The 20,158-nt window shown below is 58.6% G+C and overlaps 1 protein-coding gene across 4 annotated transcripts; it reads left to right on the top strand.

The window, feature by feature from the left end:
- Positions 1-2,595: 2,595 nt before the first annotated feature.
- LOC107050047 lies at positions 2,596-18,321 on the top strand. 4 transcript variants are annotated; one of them, XM_040648658.2, is made up of 6 exons: positions 2,596-3,017; positions 3,417-3,594; positions 3,695-3,877; positions 4,072-4,210; positions 4,318-4,448; positions 4,693-18,321. In XM_040648658.2, the coding sequence occupies exon 6, from the start codon at positions 16,736-16,738 to the stop codon at positions 17,756-17,758; it is 1,023 nt and encodes a 340-aa protein (XP_040504592.2). In that variant the 5' UTR covers positions 2,596-3,017; positions 3,417-3,594; positions 3,695-3,877; positions 4,072-4,210; positions 4,318-4,448; positions 4,693-16,735; the 3' UTR covers positions 17,759-18,321. The 4 variants fall into 4 exon arrangements, with proteins under 4 accessions (XP_040504592.2, XP_040504593.1, XP_040504595.2 ...); XM_040648659.2 differs by having other exon boundaries at positions 4,072-4,222; XM_040648661.2 differs by lacking the exon at positions 3,695-3,877 and having other exon boundaries at positions 3,417-3,555; positions 4,072-4,222.
- The last annotated feature ends 1,837 nt before the right edge of the window (positions 18,322-20,158 follow it).

Raw genomic sequence — 20,158 nt, 5'->3', positions numbered from 1 at the left:
CCATCTCAACCCGATGACAACAACAGCGACTCCGGCGAGCGATAGCCGCATGGTGTGCAAGACATCATATACAGTGCCGTGACTCCTGAGCTGCGACTGGTATTCCCTTAGCAGATTGCAGAAAACATCTCATCAGAAAGGTCTCTTGGACACTGGGAACTGCCAGGAGCAATTGGCGGTTATGAGACTCAGAAGCGCACTAATTGTGGGGGTCAGGTACAGTGGTTGATCCAGAGTGGGGACTGTGGTATTTTATTCATCGGGATATTGAAACTAGTTAATACTGGTGTGCTGTGTAGTCTTTACTGTTAGTTTACTGACAAGGAATGCTTTGTAGAAGTGTGTAACATAAATCTAGTGTATTCTTATAGATAGTGATTGGTATGCTGATAATCATGCTTTGTTTACTGTAATGCTAGCAAAAGGTGGCTCAAGATGCGATTCATACAACCTGGCTCGTACAAAAAGAAAACGGGGGAAGTGTGGAGAGCTTTTGGGACCCGGAGCACTAGCTCCGGGAGAGGGGCCATGATGGGATGCAGCTGGTAAGGAGATAGGGCCCTGCTCATTAAACCAGGCAAGGTCGTGCTGCCCTCAGGAGCAAGGAAGTGATAAGAACATGCTGCAATTAAGAAAATTGAGTGGTATGTGGTAAACAATCGGGCATTCATCACGGGACTGTCACGGTATCTAGCGTTGATGGTTACTTTCTCACGTAAAGAACTAACCAATAAGAGAACCCAATTTGGCATATGTAGTAGCTCATTAACTATCGTATAAATGCCTGCGTGTGCTTCAATAAAGCTGAGACTTGTTGATCATGAAAGCATGAGACTTGTCTCCCGCTGATTTCCTACAGTGTCCCCCAGGGCTCGGTCCTGGGGCCACTCCTACTTAACATCTTTATCAGTGATCTTGATGAGGGGATTGAGTGCGCCCTCAGTAAGTTTGCAGGTGACGCCATGTTGGGAGGGAGTGTTGATCTGCTGGAGGGGAGAAAGGCACTACGGGGAGACCTGGATAGACTGGATCGATGGGCCGAGGCAAACTCTGAGCTTCAATAGGGCCAAGTGTCAGGTCCTGCATTTTGTCACAACAACCCCAAGCAACCCTACAGGCTTGGGGAGGAGTGGCTGGAAAGCTGCCTGGCGGAAAGGGACCTTGGTGCACTGACGGACAGTCGGCTGAATATGAGCCAGCAGTGTGCCCAGGTGGCCAAGAAGGCCAATGGCATCCTGGCTTGGATCGGGAGCGGTGTGGTGAGCAGGACTAGAGAGCCATCCTGCCCCGTACTTGGCACTGGTGAGGCCTCACCTCGAGTGCTGTGTTCAGTTTTGGGCACCTCCGTACAGAAAGGACATGGAGGTGCTGGAGCAGGTCTCAACCAGGTCTCAACCAGGTGGTTGAGTCACCATCCCTGGATGTGTTTAAGAGCCGTCCAGATGTGGTGCTCAGGGACATGAGTCAGTGGTGAGTTGTTAGAGCTGGGGCAGTATGGTCGGGCTGTGGTTGGACTCGATGATCTTGAAGGTCTTTTCCAACCTGAGCAATTCTGTCATTCTATGATTCCATGATTCTATGATCTCATGTCCGTTCCAAGTCCATCCCATATCCAGAGCCCATCCCACATATACCCCATTTCCCAATATCCCACCCCGTATTCCTCCCATATCCCTATCCATATCCCCACACGGCACATCCCAATCCCAAATCTCACATCCCAATCCCACATCCAACATCCCAACCCCACGTCCCAGTCTGTCCTGGTTTTATGATTTTTGGTTCCTGGTATTCCACGTCATAACGTCACGTAGTGACGTAGGGAGTTAAAGTGTTACTGCTCCAGTTCCGGGCACCTGTCCGGAAGAGAAGAAGAACTCCATTCCCCAGGGGGCTTTGCGCTCAGAGAGGAGATATAACCTCTGGCAAAGTCACCTGATGCTCTCTTCTCTTCTCCCCTCGGCTCTCGTCCCGACCGCACGCATCGCCTCAGCTCCTACTGGAAGGCCTACAGCTTTCAGATTCTCTTCCTCTCATTATGTTTGATTTCTTAGCTTCGAGTCTAATTATATTGTATTACAGTGTGTGATCTTGCACTCTGATACCGTATTTAGGAAATTAGTTTGTTTCTCCTCAGATCGTGCCCGCTGTCTTTATTTATTTTGGGGTCCCCTGTCTCCCTTTTCCGGAGGCGCGGATGTTGTGAAATCCCTCCGCCCCGCTGGTCACGGAACTGGGCCGAACCAGCCCGTAAACCGCTGACACAGTCCCACATCCCAATCCCAGTTCCAAGTCTCCTTCCCAGTCCCTCATCCTAACCCCATCTCCCACGTGTCAATCCCACTCCCTCATGCCAATCCCAGTCCCACACCCTTTAGTCCCAATCCCAATCCCAGTCCCAGTCCCAGTCCCAGTCCCAGTCCCAGTCCCAGTCCCAGTCCCAGTCCCAGTCCCATCCCCTATAGCAATAGGGCACACCCTGAGGCCCCTCCTCGACAACTGCCACTCCGCCTCGCCCCCGGCCTCTCATTGGTCAGCGGCAGCTCCGGCCCGCCTCTGGCGTCTCATTGGTCAGCGGCAGCGCCGCCGGCTCCGATTGGCTGAGGCGCAGCGCGCGGGAGCGGCGGTTAGCATCCGGCTCGGGCCGCCCGGCTGTCCCGTCAGACGGCGCCGCTCCCTCAGCCCGGCCCCGCCGCTGCAGCCGCTGTTCGCCAGAGCTGTCCGGGCAGCACCGAGACGGAGGCGCGGCACAACGAAAGCGGTGCTGAGGACAGCGGCGCCGGAGGTGTGCGGGAGAACGGCTCCGGGCCGGGGCCGGGGCCGGGGCCGGGGCGAGGAACCGTATGAGGCCCGAACCGCCAGGCCCCGCCCCGCCCTCCCCTCCCCTCCGCCGTGGGATGCGGGGATTTAGGACGGCTGAAGGACTCGGGGCCCCCACCGCCGCAGTGCTGCTGCCCGCATCCGGGCCGGGCCCCCCCGAGCCTCCAGCGCTGCTCCCGGTGCCCCCCGGAGCTGAGGTGGGTCTGTGGGTATAGGAGCAGGGGGGGAGATGTGGTGGGGATATGGGAGTTTTGGGGGCTGTGGGGGCGATACAGAGGGGGGCTGTAGGGTAATGTGGGGTATAGGGGGCTGTGGGGGGTGGATAGGGGTGGCTATAAGGATATATGGGGCTACAGGGAGTGTATGGGGGATATGGATCTATAAGGGGCTGTGTGGGGCCATAGGGCGATAAGGCGCTGTGGGGAGGGCTATTAGGGGATGTGGGGCTAGAAGGCTCCCCCTTCTGTTCCCCCTTCCATAGCAGGGTGGGTGAAATGCTAGTCCTGAAATGTAAGTGGGAATTGAAATTGTATTGGGATAGAATATGATTGTTTTCTGGTCTTGAGTCTGAAACGTGTTTTGTCCTTGGGCTTTAGGCACAGGTATTGTTTAACAAGTGCCTTTGGAGAAGTTTTCAGTATCCAGTCTCCTGATCAGGAAGAAAGAAGAAAGTTTTTGGAGGACTTAATCATGAGTGGAGCTGCTGCTGAAGCTCCACTTCAAACAAGCAAGCTGGTGAGGACGTTGTGCATCTCAGCCTTTCCTCACTGCAAGGTACCAGCGATTCAGTCTGTGCTTTGGCGGTCATTTGCCATCAGCACTTGTGCTTGTATGTGAGCACCAGGCATCCGCTGACGTTGTCTGATGGCTTTAGGCTGGGCAGACACGGGCAGCACTGCCTGCAGCAGCACCAGCTGAGCTCTGTGTGCCAGAGGAAGGAATGCGGCGTCTGGAGGAGCAGGAGGAGGAGACCCTGCGTGACTCTGCGGGGCCGTTCCTCACAGCCTGCCACTGACAGACGTAGTGGGGCACTGCAGAGCCCGTTGGTGCGGAGGAGGTAAAGCGGTGTTGCTCTGTAGTGCCATTTGATCTGTGTGCATGCAGAATTTCTCCATGTTTGTAGTTCTCAGTGTTTGTGGCCCTGGGTGTGTTCAAAGATGTCAGACCTCCGTGCGTCACTTATTTAGAGTGTTGAAGGTGGTGAATTGTGCTAGACAGGGCGCTTGTCTAATCAAACCTCTGAACTCCAAGGTTTGTTCTGGAGGTCCTGATGACGGCACAGGCATGAAGCAGCCCAGAGCTCGTCGGTGTGGAGAGACTGCGTATTGTGTTGTGAAGGGAGAGACGGAGGAGGGGTTTGAACAGCATTGCGCAGGAATGAAAGAAGCTGGTAAGAGAAGAGGTGTGTGTTCTGAGAGCAAGGGCTGTACGGCTCATCTCTGTGTTCTCACAGCAAATGCAAGGCAGAGCTCTTTACTCCCTGTTCTTTCTTGCAAGGCTGCGGCACTTCAAAGTGTGCTATGGACGGGCAGCGCGTTGACAACCCAAGGGTGGCACCAGGAGATGCAGCGCAGCCCTCTCCAGCAGCAGGGTGCATTTATTCGTCTTGCTAATTCTTGAAGTAGAAGGTGTGTTTAGCTTCCGCACTCGGTGGCTTGTTAGCGTGCTTTGGAGGCTTTTAAGCTCTTCCTGTGTTACTCACGCCCTAAGGCAGTGAAGGACTTCCCTTGCTCTATAGGAATGGTTCCTGAGCAAGGGCATGGCCATCTGCCTGTAAAAGAGACTGAAGGGGAGGGTTTTGTGACTGCACTGATGCAGTAGGCTTTTTAATGGCAATTGCACCCCGCTAACATGCAGCTCTTTCTGACACAGGCAGGAGACGGGCAGCGGTACTACAGCTCGTCTGCGACTTTGAAGCTAAGTTGGGAAGTGGAAGATGTGGATGTGAAAGAAGAACTCAGTTACTGGGACGCTCCCTTTTCTTCCCCTAGCTGTCCCCTTGCCTCAGCCCGGGTTCCCCTTGCATTCCTGTAGGTTTCCCTTCCATCCCCCTGGCTGCCCTGTGCTTTCCCCAAGGTTGCCCTTTCCTTTCCCATGACAGCCCACCCATAATTCCCTCAGCGCCCCAATAGCCCCCTCAATATTTCCCATTCAAGAACCTGTAGCTACCCCACGACCCCCACAGAGCCCCATAGGCCCTCGAGGACCTCTTCAGGCCTGGTACACCTTCCCCATAGCTGGCCCAAAACCTCACAGAAACACATAGTCTGTTACAGTACCCCATTTTCCTGCTGGGCTCCCACTGAACCCCCATGTTTCCTCCCTAAGACCTGCCTTACCACATCCAGGACCCCCCTGAGATCTTCCAGACCCTACAGTTCCTTAGAGGACCCCGTCACTATTCCAGGACCCCCATAGCTGACCCTCCTCAACCCCATTTCCCTCCAGATCCCATATCACCACACAGTGCTGGGGCAGGATCGGCTGCTGCAGGAAAGGAATGCGGAGCAGGGGGAGGTGTAGGGCACAGATGTTGGTGAAAGAGACGTGGGGGGTACTGGGAAGATGGATACACGGTAACGTGGGAGTATTTGGGGATATGGGCCAATATGGGCCTGCAGGAGGAGAATGCTGTGCAGAAGAAGGCAATGTGTGAGGTGCTCCAACACCGCCCCGCCCCCCCCCTTTTTACCCGTAACTTCTCCCCACATCCCCCCGTCCCCCCTATGTCTTCATACCACAGCGTACCCCAGTGTCTCACCTGCAGCCCACATCTTGCCTTCTCCCAAACAGCATTCTGCTCCTGCAGGTTGTGAGCCCATATCCTCCCATGTGCTTATATCCCCCTCTCCCCGCCCCACACACCCAGAGCCCCATAGCTCCTCCAGTACCTCCTCAGACCAGGTACATCTCCCCCACAGCCAACCTGGGACCTCATAGAGCCCCGCAGTCCCCAACAGCACCCCTTATCCTTGCACTGGGCTCCCACTGAACCCCCACATATCTTCCCTTGGACCTCCCTAACCCCCCTCAGGTCACCCCTGGGATCTCACAGGCCCCCACAGTCCCAGACAGGACCCCAATCATTGTCCCAGGACGTCCATAGCCCACCTGGGGCTCCTCTTCACCCCCGTATCCTTCCAGATCCCATACAGCAGGAGGGGAATGCAGAGCTGGCAAAGGTGTAGGGCACAGCTGTGGGTGAAAGTGACGTGGGGGGCACTGGGGAGATGGGTGCGTGTGAACGTGGGAGGATGTGGGGCTATGGGCCACAGCCTGCAGGAGCAGAGTGCTGCGCGGGAGAAGGCAACGTGTGAGGTAAAGGTGGGACCTGTGGGTGCGGGGACATAGGGTGGCATGGGGACGTAGGGGGTGTGGGGGCATGTGGGGAGCGGTTTGGGGTCAGAGTGGGGGATGTGGGGCGGTGTTGGAGTGCATTTATGGATTTCTTCCTGAGAGGGGGTTGGGGTTCCCTGTGGCCCCAAGGTGGAGCCCTGGTCCGTAACCCCACGTGACCCCATTACCCCATACAACTCCGCGTGACCCCAGGGCTCCACATCACCCATAGCCCTGTGAGTACCATATGCCCAGAGGAGGCTCTGGACAGTGATGGGGCTGTTATTGGGTCGTTCAGGGGGTGCTTTAGGGTGGCTCTGGGACCGCTGTAGAACAGCACTCTATATCTGCCCCTGACCCTCATCTTGCCCACGTCTTCTGGGGCAAGATGGGGGTCAAGGGAGCTATGGGGGAGGTCCCACAATCAGAGCAGGTTCACCACCAGCTCCGTGTGGGGGATCATCAGCCCCACCGAGGTGTGGGTGTGTCCCATAGCTGCCCCACAGCAGCCCCAGAGCCATCCTAGAGCAGCCCCAGAGCAGCCCCATCACTGCCCACGGCCCGTGGCCAGCAGCAGTTCCACCACCAGCAGTGTGTTGGGTAAAGGCAGCTCCTAGGTGTGGCTCTGCCCCATAGCTGCCCCAGAGTGCCCCTGTAGCCCTCCCATAGGCATCCTTTAGCTGCCCCACAACCCGTAGGGCTTCCCCACATCCCAGCGCATCCCCCCAAGTGCCTGCGGGGTGTGCGAGAAACGCTCTCCTCCCTGCTGTTCCATCGGGCGCAGCTCTCGGTGCAGCAGCAAAGCTCCTTCCTGATTGCTGTGGCGTTACTGCACTCTCCCTCCTCGTGGCGAGGGAGAAAACGCGCAGCTGCTCTGTGAGCTCCTTCTGCTCCTGGAGCTCTCCTCCCGTGGCACTCACTGCTCTCCTGTTCCCCCTTGGCTGGGGACTGCAGGTTCACAGTCTCCGCCACGCATCCGCTGTGCCGTTTCTCCAGAGGAGCTCTATGGCCAACCTGTTCCTTTCGGGCTGATTGTGTGCTTTTCTATGCAGACAGGCAGGCAGGCAGGATTTCTTGCAGCTCTCGCACTTGCTGTGTCTCATGCTCCGTCCTGCAGCTGTGCCTTCTCTCGTTCGTGATGTGCTCTGCTCAGCATCTGTCTGCTGAACAACAGCTGTCACAGCTGTCACACTGGCCCTACCTTGTGCTCTCCCTGCAGACGTTAGAACATTCTCTCTGCCACTCTCCAAAGCGTAACAGCTCAGATGGTTTCCAGCAGCACACAGCTGGCACACAGAGCCGTGCTGACCACGGCAGGGTGCAGCTTCTTGTTGCAGAGCCCCACCCACTTGTAGCGGTGGGTGAGCGTGCCAAAGGGGGATCCCACCGCTGCTCTTCTCCATCCTTCTCTGCTCTTTCTGCACCACCGTGCATTCCTTCCTGCTCGTGCTGCGCTGCCCTCAGAGTGCTTTGTCCATTTCTCGCGGTCGTTGCAGCAGCTGTCCAAGTGCTGACGTTGGAGCCATTTCTTCCCCACCGCGAGATCCCTTCCGAGATGCACTGTCTCTGCTGCTGCAACAGCCCCAGTCTGGGGTGCCTTTTGGTAAGGAGTTGCGTTGTGCGTTCTGCAGCTGACTTGGATTTCTTCTCCCACTGTCCCGTGAGGGAGTTGATTGCTTCCATCCGTCCCAGCTGCATTGCTGGGTCAGGTATCCCTCATTGCCACGCAGCACTGCAGCAGCCCAGCCCCAGTCCCTTCCCCAGTCTCAGTGGGATCGGTTTGTTCTCTTCTTGTCCTCTTAGAGAAACAGAAGCTACCAAGCCAGCAAACCTTGTGTCTGGTATTTCCCTACAGAAGCTGCTATTCGTGTCCTTCTTCTTGCCCCTTTGGCCAGTTCCCAGCAATCCAAAATTAGGCGTATGGCTGCAGCCCACCCCACGGCTTCTTTGGGGCAGCTCTGTGGCAGCCCCACCCCGAGGAGAGGATGCCTTTTCCCCACACACAGCTGGTTCTATGGCCACATGGGGTCAGGACACAGGGTCATGGGTCACGTGGGGCTCCTGCAGGGTCACCGAGTTATATGCAGTCAGATGGAGCGGCACAGTTTTTGGTGTCAGGTGGGGTTCTGGGTCACAGCGATGGGGTCAGATGGGATGGTAGGCTCAGATGGGGTGGCGTGGAGTTATTCTAGGGTTCTGTGGTTGGGGTGAGGTGGGGGCAGGGATCCCAGAGTTCTGGGGCCACGTGGCATCGGGTCGCAGAGTGATGGGGGCAGGCAGGGTCAGGGAGTCACAGGGTCGTGTGGGGGTATGGTTCACCCAGGGCTGTGGGTCACGTGCAGCCATGGGGTCACGCACATACAGGGTTCTGTGTTCATCTTGGGTTACGGCTCACGTGGGGTTATGGCTCAGGGCCCCACCTTTGGGCCACTGGGACCCCCAGTCCCCTCTCAGGAAGAAATAAACGCACTCCAACACCGCCCCGCACCCCCCCTTTTTAACCCTAACTTCTCCCCACATCCCCCCGTTCCCCCTATGTCCCCATACCACAGCATACCCCAGTGTCTCACCTGCAGCCCACATCTTGCCTTCTCCTGAACAGCATTCTGCTCCTGCAGGCTGTGTGCCCATATCCTCCCATGTGCTTATATCCCCCTCTCCGCCTTTCACACGCACCCAGAGCCCCATAGCTCCTCCAGGACCTTCTCAGACACGGTACACTTCCCCCACAGCCAACCCGGGACCTCATAGAGTCCTGGTGTCCCCAACAGCGCCCCTTATCCTTGCACTGGGCTCCCACTGAACCCCCACATATCTTCCCTTGGACCTCCCTCACCCCCCTCAGGTCACCCCTGGGATCTCACAGGCCCCCACAGTCCCAGACAGGACCCCAATCATTGTCCCAGGACGTCCATAGCCCACCTGGGGCTCCTCTTCACCCCCGTATCCTTCCAGATCCCATACAGCAGGAGGGGAATGCAGAGCTGGCAAAGGTGTAGGGCACAGCTGTGGGTGAAAGTGACGTGGGGGGCACTGGGGAGATGGGTGCGTGTGAACGTGGGAGGATGTGGGGCTATGGGCCACAGCCTGCAGGAGCAGAGTGCTGCGCGGGAGAAGGCAACGTGTGAGGTAAAGGTGGGACCTGTGGGTGCGGGGACATAGGGTGGCATGGGGACGTAGGGGGTGTGGGGGCATGTGGGGAGCGGTTTGGGGTCAGAGTGGGGGATGTGGGGCGGTGTTGGAGTGCATTTATGGATTTCTTCCTGAGAGGGGGTTGGGGTTCCCTGTGGCCCCAAGGTGGAGCCCTGGTCCGTAACCCCACGTGACCCCATTACCCCATACAACTCCGCGTGACCCCAGGGCTCCACATCACCCATAGCCCTGTGAGTACCATATGCCCAGAGGAGGCTCTGGACAGTGATGGGGCTGTTATTGGGTCGTTCAGGGGGTGCTTTAGGGTGGCTCTGGGACCGCTGTAGAACAGCACTCTATATCTGCCCCTGACCCTCATCTTGCCCACGTCTTCTGGGGCAAGATGGGGGTCAAGGGAGCTATGGGGGAGGTCCCACAATCAGAGCAGGTTCACCACCAGCTCCGTGTGGGGGATCATCAGCCCCACCGAGGTGTGGGTGTGTCCCATAGCTGCCCCACAGCAGCCCCAGAGCCATCCTAGAGCAGCCCCAGAGCAGCCCCATCACTGCCCACGGCCCGTGGCCAGCAGCAGTTCCACCACCAGCAGTGTGTTGGGTAAAGGCAGCTCCTAGGTGTGGCTCTGCCCCATAGCTGCCCCAGAGTGCCCCTGTAGCCCTCCCATAGGCATCCTTTAGCTGCCCCACAACCCGTAGGGCTTCCCCACATCCCAGCGCATCCCCCCAAGTGCCTGCGGGGTGTGCGAGAAACGCTCTCCTCCCTGCTGTTCCATCGGGCGCAGCTCTCGGTGCAGCAGCAAAGCTCCTTCCTGATTGCTGTGGCGTTACTGCACTCTCCCTCCTCGTGGCGAGGGAGAAAACGCGCAGCTGCTCTGTGAGCTCCTTCTGCTCCTGGAGCTCTCCTCCCGTGGCACTCACTGCTCTCCTGTTCCCCCTTGGCTGGGGACTGCAGGCTCACAGTCTCCGCCACGCATCCGCTGTGCCGTTTCTCCAGAGGAGCTCTATGGCCAACCTGTTCCTTTCGGGCTGATTGTGTGCTTTTCTATGCAGACAGGCAGGCAGGCAGGATTTCTTGCAGCTCTCGCACTTGCTGTGTCTCATGCTCCGTCCTGCAGCTGTGCCTTCTCTCGTTCGTGATGTGCTCTGCTCAGCATCTGTCTGCTGAACAACAGCTGTCACAGCTGTCACACTGGCCCTACCTTGTGCTCTCCCTGCAGACGTTAGAACATTCTCTCTGCCACTCTCCAAAGCGTAACAGCTCAGATGGTTTCCAGCAGCACACAGCTGGCACACAGAGCCGTGCTGACCACGGCAGGGTGCAGCTTCTTGTTGCAGAGCCCCACCCACTTGTAGCGGTGGGTGAGCGTGCCAAAGGGGGATCCCACCGCTGCTCTTCTCCATCCTTCTCTGCTCTTTCTGCACCACCGTGCATTCCTTCCTGCTCGTGCTGCGCTGCCCTCAGAGTGCTTTGTCCATTTCTCGCGGTCGTTGCAGCAGCTGTCCAAGTGCTGACGTTGGAGCCATTTCTTCCCCACCGCGAGATCCCTTCCGAGACGCACTGTCTCTGCTGCTGCAACAGCCCCAGTCTGGGGTGCCTTTTGGTAAGGAGTTGCGTTGTGCGTTCTGCAGCTGACTTGGATTTCTTCTCCCACTGTCCCGTGAGGGAGTTGATTGCTTCCATCCGTCCCAGCTGCATTGCTGGGTCAGGTATCCCTCATTGCCACGCAGCACTGCAGCAGCCCAGCCCCAGTCCCTTCCCCAGTCTCAGTGGGATCGGTTTGTTCTCTTCTTGTCCTCTTAGAGAAACAGAAGCTACCAAGCCAGCAAACCTTGTGTCTGGTATTTCCCTACAGAAGCTGCTATTCGTGTCCTTCTTCTTGCCCCTTTGGCCAGTTCCCAGCAATCCAAAATTAGGCGTATGGCTGCAGCCCACCCCACGGCTTCTTTGGGGCAGCTCTGTGGCAGCCCCACCCCGAGGAGAGGATGCCTTTTCCCCACACACAGCTGGTTCTATGGCCACATGGGGTCAGGACACAGGGTCATGGGTCACGTGGGGCTCCTGCAGGGTCACCGAGTTATATGCAGTCAGATGGAGCGGCACAGTTTTTGGTGTCAGGTGGGGTTCTGGGTCACAGCGATGGGGTCAGATGGGATGGTAGGCTCAGATGGGGTGGCGTGGAGTTATTCTAGGGTTCTGTGGTTGGGGTGAGGTGGGGGCAGGGATCCCAGAGTTCTGGGGCCACGTGGCATCGGGTCGCAGAGTGATGGGGGCAGGCAGGGTCAGGGAGTCACAGGGTCGTGTGGGGGTATGGTTCACCCAGGGCTGTGGGTCACGTGCAGCCATGGGGTCACGCACATACAGGGTTCTGTGTTCATCTTGGGTTACGGCTCACGTGGGGTTATGGCTCAGGGCCCCACCTTTGGGCCACTGGGACCCCCAGTCCCCTCTCAGGAAGAAATAAACGCACTCCAACACCGCCCCGCACCCCCCCTTTTTAACCCTAACTTCTCCCCACATCCCCCCGTTCCCCCTATGTCCCCATACCACAGCATACCCCAGTGTCTCACCTGCAGCCCACATCTTGCCTTCTCCTGAACAGCATTCTGCTCCTGCAGGCTGTGTGCCCATATCCTCCCATGTGCTTATATCCCCCTCTCCGCCTTTCACACGCACCCAGAGCCCCATAGCTCCTCCAGGACCTTCTCAGACACGGTACACTTCCCCCACAGCCAACCCGGGACCTCATAGAGTCCTGGTGTCCCCAACAGCGCCCCTTATCCTTGCACTGGGCTCCCACTGAACCCCCACATATCTTCCCTTGGACCTCCCTCACCCCCCTCAGGTCACCCCTGGGATCTCACAGGCCCCCACAGTCCCAGACAGGACCCCAATCATTGTCCCAGGACGTCCATAGCCCACCTGGGGCTCCTCTTCACCCCCGTATCCTTCCAGATCCCATACAGCAGGAGGGGAATGCAGAGCTGGCAAAGGTGTAGGGCACAGCTGTGGGTGAAAGTGACGTGGGGGGCACTGGGGAGATGGGTGCGTGTGAACGTGGGAGGATGTGGGGCTATGGGCCACAGCCTGCAGGAGCAGAGTGCTGCGCGGGAGAAGGCAACGTGTGAGGTAAAGGTGGGACCTGTGGGTGCGGGGACATAGGGTGGCATGGGGACGTAGGGGGTGTGGGGGCATGTGGGGAGCGGTTTGGGGTCAGAGTGGGGGATGTGGGGCGGTGTTGGAGTGCATTTATGGATTTCTTCCTGAGAGGGGGTTGGGGTTCCCTGTGGCCCCAAGGTGGAGCCCTGGTCCGTAACCCCACGTGACCCCATTACCCCATACAACTCCGCGTGACCCCAGGGCTCCACATCACCCATAGCCCTGTGAGTACCATATGCCCAGAGGAGGCTCTGGACAGTGATGGGGCTGTTATTGGGTCGTTCAGGGGGTGCTTTAGGGTGGCTCTGGGACCGCTGTAGAACAGCACTCTATATCTGCCCCTGACCCTCATCTTGCCCACGTCTTCTGGGGCAAGATGGGGGTCAAGGGAGCTATGGGGGAGGTCCCACAATCAGAGCAGGTTCACCACCAGCTCCGTGTGGGGGATCATCAGCCCCACCGAGGTGTGGGTGTGTCCCATAGCTGCCCCACAGCAGCCCCAGAGCCATCCTAGAGCAGCCCCAGAGCAGCCCCATCACTGCCCACGGCCCGTGGCCAGCAGCAGTTCCACCACCAGCAGTGTGTTGGGTAAAGGCAGCTCCTAGGTGTGGCTCTGCCCCATAGCTGCCCCAGAGTGCCCCTGTAGCCCTCCCATAGGCATCCTTTAGCTGCCCCACAACCCGTAGGGCTTCCCCACATCCCAGCGCATCCCCCCAAGTGCCTGCGGGGTGTGCGAGAAACGCTCTCCTCCCTGCTGTTCCATCGGGCGCAGCTCTCGGTGCAGCAGCAAAGCTCCTTCCTGATTGCTGTGGCGTTACTGCACTCTCCCTCCTCGTGGCGAGGGAGAAAACGCGCAGCTGCTCTGTGAGCTCCTTCTGCTCCTGGAGCTCTCCTCCCGTGGCACTCACTGCTCTCCTGTTCCCCCTTGGCTGGGGACTGCAGGTTCACAGTCTCCGCCACGCATCCGCTGTGCCGTTTCTCCAGAGGAGCTCTATGGCCAACCTGTTCCTTTCGGGCTGATTGTGTGCTTTTCTATGCAGACAGGCAGGCAGGCAGGATTTCTTGCAGCTCTCGCACTTGCTGTGTCTCATGCTCCGTCCTGCAGCTGTGCCTTCTCTCGTTCGTGATGTGCTCTGCTCAGCATCTGTCTGCTGAACAACAGCTGTCACAGCTGTCACACTGGCCCTACCTTGTGCTCTCCCTGCAGACGTTAGAACATTCTCTCTGCCACTCTCCAAAGCGTAACAGCTCAGATGGTTTCCAGCAGCACACAGCTGGCACACAGAGCCGTGCTGACCACGGCAGGGTGCAGCTTCTTGTTGCAGAGCCCCACCCACTTGTAGCGGTGGGTGAGCGTGCCAAAGGGGGATCCCACCGCTGCTCTTCTCCATCCTTCTCTGCTCTTTCTGCACCACCGTGCATTCCTTCCTGCTCGTGCTGCGCTGCCCTCAGAGTGCTTTGTCCATTTCTCGCGGTCGTTGCAGCAGCTGTCCAAGTGCTGACGTTGGAGCCATTTCTTCCCCACCGCGAGATCCCTTCCGAGACGCACTGTCTCTGCTGCTGCAACAGCCCCAGTCTGGGGTGCCTTTTGGTAAGGAGTTGCGTTGTGCGTTCTGCAGCTGACTTGGATTTCTTCTCCCACTGTCCCGTGAGGGAGTTGATTGCTTCCATCCGTCCCAGCTGCATTGCTGGGTCAGGTATCCCTCATTGCCACGCAGCACTGCAGCAGCCCAGCCCCAGTCCCTTCCCCAGTCTCAGTGGGATCGGTTTGTTCTCTTCTTGTCCTCTTAGAGAAACAGAAGCTACCAAGCCAGCAAACCTTGTGTCTGGTATTTCCCTACAGAAGCTGCTATTCGTGTCCTTCTTCTTGCCCCTTTGGCCAGTTCCCAGCAATCCAAAATTAGGCGTATGGCTGCAGCCCACCCCACGGCTTCTTTGGGGCAGCTCTGTGGCAGCCCCACCCCGAGGAGAGGATGCCTTTTCCCCACACACAGCTGGTTCTATGGCCACATGGGGTCAGGACACAGGGTCATGGGTCACGTGGGGCTCCTGCAGGGTCACCGAGTTATATGCAGTCAGATGGAGCGGCACAGTTTTTGGTGTCAGGTGGGGTTCTGGGTCACAGCGATGGGGTCAGATGGGATGGTAGGCTCAGATGGGGTGGCGTGGAGTTATTCTAGGGTTCTGTGGTTGGGGTGAGGTGGGGGCAGGGATCCCAGAGTTCTGGGGCCACGTGGCATCGGGTCGCAGAGTGATGGGGGCAGGCAGGGTCAGGGAGTCACAGGGTCGTGTGGGGGTATGGTTCACCCAGGGCTGTGGGTCACGTGCAGCCATGGGGTCACGCACATACAGGGTTCTGTGTTCATCTTGGGTTACGGCTCACGTGGGGTTATGGCTCAGGGCCCCACCTTTGGGCCACTGGGACCCCCAGTCCCCTCTCAGGAAGAAATAAATGCACTCCAACACCGCCCCGCACCCCCCCTTTTTAACCCTAACTTCTCCCCACATCCCCCCATTCCCCCTATGTCCCCATACCACAGCATACCCCAGTGTCTCACCTGCAGCCCACATCTTGCCTTCTCCTGAACAGCATTCTGCTCCTGCAGGCTGTGTGCCCATATCCTCCCATGTGCTTATATCCCCCTCTCCGCCTTTCACACGCACCCAGAGCCCCATAGCTCCTCCAGGACCTTCTCAGACGCGGTACACTTCCCCCACAGCCAACCCGGGACCTCATAGAGTCCTGGTGTCCCCAACAGCGCCCCTTATCCTTGCACTGGGCTCCCACTGAACCCCCACATATCTTCCCTTGGACCTCCCTCACCCCCCTCAGGTCACCCCTGGGATCTCACAGGCCCCCACAGTCCCAGACAGGACCCCAATCATTGTCCCAGGACGTCCATAGCCCACCTGGGGCTCCTCTTCACCCCCGTATCCTTCCAGATCCCATACAGCAGGAGGGGAATGCAGAGCTGGCAAAGGTGTAGGGCACAGCTGTGGGTGAAAGTGACGTGGGGGGCACTGGGGAGATGGGTGCGTGTGAACGTGGGAGGATGTGGGGCTATGGGCCACAGCCTGCAGGAGCAGAGTGCTGCGCGGGAGAAGGCAACGTGTGAGGTAAAGGTGGGACCTGTGGGTGCGGGGACATAGGGTGGCATGGGGACGTAGGGGGTGTGGGGGCATGTGGGGAGCGGTTTGGGGTCAGAGTGGGGGATGTGGGGCGGTGTTGGAGTGCATTTATGGATTTCTTCCTGAGAGGGGGTTGGGGTTCCCTGTGGCCCCAAGGTGGAGCCCTGGTCCGTAACCCCACGTGACCCCATTACCCCATACAACTCCGCGTGACCCCAGGGCTCCACATCACCCATAGCCCTGTGAGTACCATATGCCCAGAGGAGGCTCTGGACAGTGATGGGGCTGTTATTGGGTCGTTCAGGGGGTGCTTTAGGGTGGCTCTGGGACCGCTGTAGAACAGCACTCTATATCTGCCCCTGACCCTCATCTTGCCCACGTCTTCTGGGGCAAGATGGGGGTCAAGGGAGCTATGGGGGAGGTCCCACAATCAGAGCAGGTTCACCACCAGCTCCGTGTGGGGGATCATCAGCCCCACCGAGGTGTGGGTGTGTCCCATAGCTGCCCCACAGCAGCCCCAGAGCCATCCTAGAGCAGCCCCAGAGCAGCCCCATCACTGCCCACGGCCCGTGGCCAGCAGCAGTTCCACCACCAGCAGTGTGTTGGGTAAAGGCAGCTCCTAGGTGTGGCTCTGCCCCATAGCTGCCCCAGAGTGCCCCTGTAGCCCTCCCATAGGCATCCTTTAGCTGCCCCACAACCCGTAGGGCTTCCCCACATCCCAGCGCATCCCCCCAAGTGCCTGCGGGGTGTGCGAGAAACGCTCTCCTCCCTGCTGTTCCATCGGGCGCAGCTCTCGGTGCAGCAGCAAAGCTCCTTCCTGATTGCTGTGGCGTTACTGCACTCTCCCTCCTCGTGGCGAGGGAGAAAACGCGCAGCTGCTCTGTGAGCTCCTTCTGCTCCTGGAGCTCTCCTCCCGTGGCACTCACTGCTCTCCTGTTCCCCCTTGGCTGGGGACTGCAGGTTCACAGTCTCCGCCACGCATCCGCTGTGCCGTTTCTCCAGAGGAGCTCTATGGCCAACCTGTTCCTTTCGGGCTGATTGTGTGCTTTTCTATGCAGACAGGCAGGCAGGCAGGATTTCTTGCAGCTCTCGCACTTGCTGTGTCTCATGCTCCGTCCTGCAGCTGTGCCTTCTCTCGTTCGTGATGTGCTCTGCTCAGCATCTGTCTGCTGAACAACAGCTGTCACAGCTGTCACACTGGCCCTACCTTGTGCTCTCCCTGCAGACGTTAGAACATTCTCTCTGCCACTCTCCAAAGCGTAACAGCTCAGATGGTTTCCAGCAGCACACAGCTGGCACACAGAGCCGTGCTGACCACGGCAGGGTGCAGCTTCTTGTTGCAGAGCCCCACCCACTTGTAGCGGTGGGTGAGCGTGCCAAAGGGGGATCCCACCGCTGCTCTTCTCCATCCTTCTCTGCTCTTTCTGCACCACCGTGCATTCCTTCCTGCTCGTGCTGCGCTGCCCTCAGAGTGCTTTGTCCATTTCTCGCGGTCGTTGCAGCAGCTGTCCAAGTGCTGACGTTGGAGCCATTTCTTCCCCACCGCGAGATCCCTTCCGAGACGCACTGTCTCTGCTGCTGCAACAGCCCCAGTCTGGGGTGCCTTTTGGTAAGGAGTTGCGTTGTGCGTTCTGCAGCTGACTTGGATTTCTTCTCCCACTGTCCCGTGAGGGAGTTGATTGCTTCCATCCGTCCCAGCTGCATTGCTGGGTCAGGTATCCCTCATTGCCACGCAGCACTGCAGCAGCCCAGCCCCAGTCCCTTCCCCAGTCTCAGTGGGATCGGTTTGTTCTCTTCTTGTCCTCTTAGAGAAACAGAAGCTACCAAGCCAGCAAACCTTGTGTCTGGTATTTCCCTACAGAAGCTGCTATTCGTGTCCTTCTTCTTGCCCCTTTGGCCAGTTCCCAGCAATCCAAAATTAGGCGTATGGCTGCAGCCCACCCCACGGCTTCTTTGGGGCAGCTCTGTGGCAGCCCCACCCCGAGGAGAGGATGCCTTTTCCCCACACACAGCTGGTTCTATGGCCACATGGGGTCAGGACACAGGGTCATGGGTCACGTGGGGCTCCTGCAGGGTCACCGAGTTATATGCAGTCAGATGGAGCGGCACAGTTTTTGGTGTCAGGTGGGGTTCTGGGTCACAGCGATGGGGTCAGATGGGATGGTAGGCTCAGATGGGGTGGCGTGGAGTTATTCTAGGGTTCTGTGGTTGGGGTGAGGTGGGGGCAGGGATCCCAGAGTTCTGGGGCCACGTGGCATCGGGTCGCAGAGTGATGGGGGCAGGCAGGGTCAGGGAGTCACAGGGTCGTGTGGGGGTATGGTTCACCCAGGGCTGTGGGTCACGTGCAGCCATGGGGTCACGCACATACAGGGTTCTGTGTTCATCTTGGGTTACGGCTCACGTGGGGTTATGGCTCAGGGCCCCACCTTTGGGCCACTGGGACCCCCAGTCCCCTCTCAGGAAGAAATAAACGCACTCCAACACCGCCCCGCACCCCCCCTTTTTAACCCTAACTTCTCCCCACATCCCCCCGTTCCCCCTATGTCCCCATACCACAGCATACCCCAGTGTCTCACCTGCAGCCCACATCTTGCCTTCTCCTGAACAGCATTCTGCTCCTGCAGGCTGTGTGCCCATATCCTCCCATGTGCTTATATCCCCCTCTCCGCCTTTCACACGCACCCAGAGCCCCATAGCTCCTCCAGGACCTTCTCAGACACGGTACACTTCCCCCACAGCCAACCCGGGACCTCATAGAGTCCTGGTGTCCCCAACAGCGCCCCTTATCCTTGCACTGGGCTCCCACTGAACCCCCACATATCTTCCCTTGGACCTCCCTCACCCCCCTCAGGTCACCCCTGGGATCTCACAGGCCCCCACAGTCCCAGACAGGACCCCAATCATTGTCCCAGGACGTCCATAGCCCACCTGGGGCTCCTCTTCACCCCCGTATCCTTCCAGATCCCATACAGCAGGAGGGGAATGCAGAGCTGGCAAAGGTGTAGGGCACAGCTGTGGGTGAAAGTGACGTGGGGGGCACTGGGGAGACGGGTGCGTGTGAACGTGGGAGGATGTGGGGGTATGGGCCACAGCCTGCAGGAGCAGAGTGCTGCGCGGGAGAAGGCAACGTGTGAGGTAAAGGTGGGACCTGTGGGTGCGGGGACATGGGGTGGCATGGGGACGTAGGGGGTGTGGGGGCATGTGGGGAGCGGTTTGGGGTCAGAGTGGGGGATGTGGGGCGGTGTTGGAGTGCATTTATGGATTTCTTCCTGAGAGGGGGTTGGGGTTCCCTGTGGCCCCAAGGTGGAGCCCTGGTCCGTAACCCCACGTGACCCCATTACCCCATACAACTCCGCGTGACCCCAGGGCTCCACATCACCCATAGCCCTGCGAGTACCATATGCCCAGAGGAGGCTCTGGACAGTGATGGGGCTGTTATTGGGTCGTTCAGGGGGTGCTTTAGGGTGGCTCTGGGACCGCTGTAGAACAGCACTCTATATCTGCCCCTGACCCTCATCTTGCCCACGTCTTCTGGGGCAAGATGGGGGTCAAGGGAGCTATGGGGGAGGTCCCACAATCAGAGCAGGTTCACCACCAGCTCCGTGTGGGGGATCATCAGCCCCACCAAGGTGTGGGTGTGTCCCATAGCTGCCCCACAGCAGCCCCAGAGCCATCCTAGAGCAGCCCCAGAGCAGCCCCATCACTGCCCACGGCCCGTGGCCAGCAGCAGTTCCACCACCAGCAGTGTGTTGGGTAAAGGCAGCTCCTAGGTGTGGCTCTGCCCCATAGCTGCCCCAGAGTGCCCCTGTAGCCCTCCCATAGGCATCCTTTAGCTGCCCCACAACCCGTAGGGCTTCCCCACATCCCAGCAGATCCCCCCAAGTGCCTGCGGGGTGTGCGAGAAACGCTCTCCTCCCTGCTGTTCCATCGGGCGCAGCTCTCGGTGCAGCAGCAAAGCTCCTTCCTGATTGCTGTGGCGTTACTGCACTCTCCCTCCTCGTGGCGAGGGAGAAAACGCGCAGCTGCTCTGTGAGCTCCTTCTGCTCCTGGAGCTCTCCTCCCGTGGCACTCACTGCTCTCCTGTTCCCCCTTGGCTGGGGACTGCAGGTTCACAGTCTCCGCCACGCATCCGCTGTGCCGTTTCTCCAGAGGAGCTCTATGGCCAACCTGTTCCTTTCGGGCTGATTGTGTGCTTTTCTATGCAGACAGGCAGGCAGGCAGGATTTCTTGCAGCTCTCGCACTTGCTGTGTCTCATGCTCCGTCCTGCAGCTGTGCCTTCTCTCGTTCGTGATGTGCTCTGCTCAGCATCTGTCTGCTGAACAACAGCTGTCACAGCTGTCACACTGGCCCTACCTTGTGCTCTCCCTGCAGACGTTAGAACATTCTCTCTGCCACTCTCCAAAGCGTAACAGCTCAGATGGTTTCCAGCAGCACACAGCTGGCACACAGAGCCGTGCTGACCACGGCAGGGTGCAGCTTCTTGTTGCAGAGCCCCGTAGCGGTGGGTGAGCGTGCCCAAGGGGGATCCCACCGCTGCTCTTCTCCATCCTTCTCTGCTCTTTCTGC

The sequence above is a fragment of the Gallus gallus genome, chromosome 16 (genome assembly GCF_016699485.2).
Source record: "Gallus gallus isolate bGalGal1 chromosome 16, bGalGal1.mat.broiler.GRCg7b, whole genome shotgun sequence".
In the NCBI taxonomy this organism is placed as follows: Eukaryota; Metazoa; Chordata; class Aves; order Galliformes; family Phasianidae; genus Gallus; species Gallus gallus.
The sequence above is the reverse complement of the archived record's forward strand: the minus strand, read 5'-3'. Positions and strand labels throughout refer to the sequence as shown.